General features: G+C 47.0%; 1 protein-coding gene across 1 annotated transcript in view; it reads right to left on the bottom strand.

Moving 5' to 3' along the window:
• The window catches only part of pdgfd (platelet derived growth factor d), a 151,374-nt gene extending 146,304 nt beyond the window's left edge, over window positions 1-5,070 (bottom strand). The window contains exon 1 of the mRNA XM_055896639.1: window positions 5,043-5,070. Coding sequence (XP_055752614.1) covers window positions 5,043-5,070 — 28 coding nt within the window. The remainder of the gene's footprint in view (window positions 1-5,042) is intronic.
• Between the last annotated feature and the right edge of the window lie 661 nt (window positions 5,071-5,731).

The following is a 5,731-nucleotide window of genomic DNA, read 5'->3' as shown; positions in this document are numbered from 1 at the left end:
CACCTACTGTACACCTACACACACACCTACTGTACACCTACACACACGTACACACACGTACACAAACACAAACACACACACAGCCAAACAGCACTGAATCATTTATCTGCTTTTTATTTGTGCCATGTTTGTCCTGCATTAAATATGCCCAGGCAAAAAGAGAGAACGAGAGCATGGAAAGACGACTTGTAGAGAAAGACTGCTACAACACGCAAAAACATGACAACCCACAGAGCAGGGAATCTGTGCTGTTTTGCAGAGGACCTAAACAGCATTTACATCATTCATGTTGATTAACACACTGCTCTGCGTTTCACTGTGACTAACAAGCCAGACAGAAGAGGAAAAGCAAGAAAACGGCAATTGTCTTCACAACAGAAAACACGCTTCAGTCACTTAACATGACTCGACACACAGACACAATACACACAGACACATTTACTCTCTGTGTTCAAAGGCATAACATTGTCAATCCGGTTTTGTTTGTCCCTCACAGCCATCCGTTCTGACACGGTTGTCACGGGCCACAGGAAAAGCTGGGTAAACAGACGGCGTTGCTACACCACTTCCTGCCCTGCCTCCCTGTGGGAATGTTGTACTCTGATTAAATCAGTTCCCCTATGCTTCTCCATCAGAACCAGCGTCTTCCCCTCATGGTTAAGAGGAAAAAACAGCCTTTATAGCTTTACAGGCCTCTGTCTCTTATTCTGTCACTGTGTGGCTCAGTTGGTAGAGCAGGGTGCTTGCAACACCAGGGTGGTGGGTTCAAGGAGGTTTACTGTATGCACTTACTACTGTAAGCTGCTCTGGATAAGAGCGTCTGCTAAATGGCAACATACAGGGCCTTCAGACAATGATTACATGTAGATTTTGTGTCACTAGCCTACACACAATACACCATAATTATAAAAGGGGAATTATGTTTTTTGAATTTTTTACAAATTAATGAAAGGTTGAAATGTCTTGAGTCAATTAGTATTCAACCCCTTTGTTATGGCCTGAATAAGTTCAGGTGTCAAAATGTGCTTAACAAGTCACATAATAAGTTTCATGGACTCTGTATGCAATAATAGTATTTAACATTATTTTTTTAATGACTACTACATCTCTGTACCCCACACATACAATTATCCGTAAGGTCGAGCAGTGAATTTCAAACACAGATTCAACCATAAAGACCAGGGAGGTTTTCTTATACAAAGTGTTACTGTATGTTTGGGGCAAATCCAACACAACACATCACTGAGTACCACTCTTCATATGTTCAAGCATGGTGGTGGCTGCATCATGTTATGGGTATGCTTCTCATCAGCAAGGACTAGTGTTTTTTTTAGGATAAACATGAATGGAATAGAGTTAAGCACAGGCAATATCCAAGAGGAAAACCTAGTTCAGTCTGCTTTCCAACAGACACTGGGAGACAGATTCACCTTTCAGCAGGACAATAACCTAAAACACAAGGCCAAATAAACACTGGAGATTTATTTAACTTGGCTAGTCAGTTAAGAACAAATTCTTATTTACAATGACAGCCTAGGAACAGTGGGTTAACTGTCTTGTTCAGAGGCAGAATGACAGAGTTTTACCTTGTCAGCTCGGGGATTCAATCTAGCAACATTTTGGTTACTGTCCCAACACTCTAACTACTAGGCTACATGCCGCACCAGCTACCTACCGCACCAGCTACCTGACGGAGTTACTTATCAAGACAATATTGAATGTTCCTAGTTACAGTTTTGACTTAAATCAGCTTGGAAATATATGGCAAGACATGAAAATAGTTGTCTCGCAATGATCAACAACTACTTGCCAGAGATTTAATCATTATTTTTTGAATAATGTGCAAATATTGTACAATCCAGGTGGGCAAAGCTCTTACCCAGAAAGACTCACAGCTGTAATCACTGCCAAAGGTGATTCTAACATGTATTGACTCAGGGGTGTGAATACTTCTGTAAATGAGATAATATTGTATTTCATTTTCAATACATTTGCAAACATTTCTAAAAACATGTTTTCATTTTGTCATTATGGGGTATTGTGTGTAGATGCGTGAGATTTTTATTTTTTTATCCATTTTTAATTCAGGTTGTAACAACAAAATGGGGAAAAAGTCAAGGGCTATATTTCTGAAGTCACTGTACACACACACACACACACACACACACACACACACACACACACACACACACACACACACACACACACACACACACACACACACACACACACACACACACACACACACACACACACACACACACACACACACACACACACACTTATTAGATTCTAAACAAAACAATTCAGCCATTTCCTCAGTCTTAAATATTCATGCACACCTGCTTTCTACATTTCACTCTCGAGATGAGCAGTGTGTGTGTGTGTGTGTGTGTGTGTGTGTGTGTGTGTGTGTGTGTGTGTGTGTGTGTGTGTGTGTGTGTGTGTGTGTGTGTGTGTGTGTGTGTGTGTGTGTGTGTGTGTGTGTGTGTGTGTGTGTGTGTGTGTGTAGGGAGAGGTGCTGGCTAGAGAGAGGGGAGCGGAAGGGGAGGTGCTGTGTAGAGGAGGGGAGGGAAGGGGAGGGGAGGGAGGGGTAGAGGAGGTACTGGGTAGAGAGGAGGGGAGGAGAGGAGGAGGTAGAGAGGAGGGGAGGGGAAGGTGCTGGTAGAAGGGAGGGGAGGGTAGGGGAGGCGGAGGGGAGGGGGAGGTGCTGGGTAGAGGGGAGGGTAGGGGAGGGGGAGGTACTGGGTAGAGGGGATGGGGAGGTACTGGGTAGAGGGGAGGGGGGGGTTCTTGGTAGAGGGAGGGAAGTGGCGGGCGAGGTACTGCATGGAGGAGAGGGGAGTGGAGGGAGAGGGACCCCTCTACCCATTACCTCCCCCTCTCCTCCCCTCTCCCTCCACTCCCCTCCCTTCTACCCAGTACCTCCCCCTCAACTACCCTCTCTCTTACCAGCAGAGATAGAGAAAAGAGGCAGAGGTTTCTGACCGCTACATTAGCCCGTCTCGTTCTCCCCTCCAGCTCCATTAGCATATCATTAGGAAACATCTGAACTTACAGATGTTTGATGCTCGCCTGGCAGCCTCGCTGTGCAGCACTGCACACACACACACACTCAATCACAAACACACACACTGAATTACACACGCACATACGGATACACACATACATACGCACACACACACACACACACACACACACACACACACACACACACACACACACACACACACACACACACACACACACACACACACACACACACACACACACACACACACACACACACACACACAATGGCTACACTAAAATACACACAGACTGAACTCACAGCTGTTTTCTGTTCGCCTTAGGCACGATCAGAATACCCGCTGACAGGAGACAAGGGTTGGCAGAGCTCAGCTAGAGAGAGGTGTATGTGTGTGTGTGTGTGTGTTTGTGTATGCGGAAGCGTTTGGCTATATATATGCTAGCGTCAACACTCCTGCACTGTTTATAATCACTCACAAGTTTGCCTTGACTCTGTCTCTCTGCTGTGACAGAGAGAGAGAGGGGGAGGGAATGAGAGGGAGGGGGAGAAAAGTGGAGAGAGAGAGTCCGACTTTGGTTGGAATGAGAGAGAGCATAATGTCTGACAGGATAGGTTGATATGCTCATTATGAAAGGGGGTGAAAGAAATAATCTCTCATCAGTTGTCAAACCCAGAGAGGAGATGAAGACATGTCGGCCTATCAGACAGACACTCTAGCCTCAGTTTCTGCATGTGGCTAGCCTTCTGTCACCTCGCCAGGAGTTTAGGCATCCTGTCACCTAGACAGTAGATTAGGCCTTCTGTCACCTCGCCAGTAGTTTAGGCCTTCTGTCACCTCGCCAGTAGTTTAGGCCTTCTGTCACCTAGCCAGTAGTTTAGGCCTTCTGTCACCTCGCCAGTAGATTAGGCCTTCTGTCATCTCGCCAGTAGTTTAGGCCTTCTGTCACCTCACCAGTAGATTAGGCCTTCTGTCACCTCGCCAGTAGATTAGGCCTTCTGTCACCTCACCAGTAGATTAGGCCTTCTGTCACCTCGCCAGTAGATTAGGCCTTCTGTCACCTCACCAGTAGTTTAGACCTTCTGTCACCTCGCCAGTAGATTAGGCCTTCTGTCACCTCACCAGTAGATTAGGCCTTCTATCACCTCACCAGTAGATTAGGCCTTCTGTCACCTCGCCAGTAGTTTAGACCTTCTGTCACCTCGCCAGTAGTTTAGACCTTCTGTCACCTCGCCAGTAGATTAGGCCTTCTGTCACCTCGCCAGTAGATCAGGCCTTCTGTCACCTCGCCAGTAGTTTAGACCTTCTGTCACCTCGCCAGTAGTTTAGGCCTGCTGTCGCATCGCCAGTAGTTTAGGAATTCTGTCACATCGCCAGGAGTTTAGGCCTTCTGTCACCTCGCCAGTAGTTTAGACCTTCTGTCACCTCGCCAGTAGTTTAGGCCTTCTCTCACCTCGCCAGTAGTTTAGGCCTGCTGTAACCTCGCCAGTAGTTTAGGCCTTCTGTCACCTCGCCAGTAGTTTAGGCCTTCTGTCACCTCGACAGTAGATTAGGCATCCTGTCACCTCGTCAGTAGTTTAGGCCTTCTGTCACCTCGCCAGTAGATTAGGCCTTCTGTCACCTCGTCAGTAGTTTAGACCTTCTGTCACCTCACCAGTAGATAAGGTCTTCTGTCACCTCACCAGTAGATTAGGCCTTCTGTCACCTCGCCAGTAGATTAGGCCTTATGTCACCTCACCAGTAGATTAGGCCTTCTGTCACCTCGCCAGTAGATTAGGCCTTCTGTCACCTCGCCAGTAGATTAGGCCTTCTGTCACCTCACCAGTAGATTAGGCCTTCTGTCACCTCGCCAGTAGATTAGGCCTTCTGTCACCTCGCCAGTAGTTTAGAACTTCTGTCACCTCGCCAGTAGTTTAGGCCTTCTGTCGCATCGCCAGTAGTTTAGGAATTCTGTCACATCGCCAGGAGTTTAGGCCTTCTGTCACCTCGCCAGTAGTTTAGACCTTCTGTCACCTTGCCAGTAGTTTAGGCCTTCTGTCATCTCGCCAGTAGTTTAGGCCTTCTGTAACCTCGCCAGTAGTTTAGTCCTTCTGTCACCTCGCCATCAGTTTAGGCCTTATGACGCCTCGTCTGTAGTTTAGGCCTTCTGTAATCTCGCCGGTAGTTTAGGCCTTCTGTCACCTCTCCAGTAGTTTAGGCCTTCTGTAACCTCGCCAGTAGTTTAGACCTTCTGTCACCTCGCCAGTAGTTTAGGCCTTCTGAAACCTCGCCAGTAGTTTAGACCTTCTGTCACCTCACCAGTAGTTTAGACCTTCTGTCACCTCGCCAGTAGTTTAGACCTTCTGAAACCTCGCCAGTAGTGTAGACCTTCTGTCACCTCGCCAGCAGTTTAGGCCTTCTGTAACCTCACCAGTAGTTTAGGCCTTCTGTAACCTCGCCAGTAGTTTAGGCCTTCTGTCACCTCGTCAGTAGTTTAGACCTTCTGTCACATCGCCAGTAGTTTAGACCGACTGTCACCTCGCCAGTAGTTTAGACCTTCTGTCAACTCGCCAGTAGTTTAGACCTTCTGTCACCTCGCCATTAGTTTAGACATTCTGTCACCTCGCCAGTAGTTTAGGCCTTCTGTGACCTCACCAGTAAATTAGAACTTCTGTCACCTCACCAGTAGATTAGGCCTTCTGTCAACTCGCCAGATGTTTACA

This window comes from Salvelinus fontinalis, chromosome 33, assembly GCF_029448725.1.
Source record: "Salvelinus fontinalis isolate EN_2023a chromosome 33, ASM2944872v1, whole genome shotgun sequence".
Lineage (NCBI taxonomy): Eukaryota > Metazoa > Chordata > Actinopteri > Salmoniformes > Salmonidae > Salvelinus > Salvelinus fontinalis.
The sequence above is the reverse complement of the archived record's forward strand: the minus strand, read 5'-3'. Positions and strand labels throughout refer to the sequence as shown.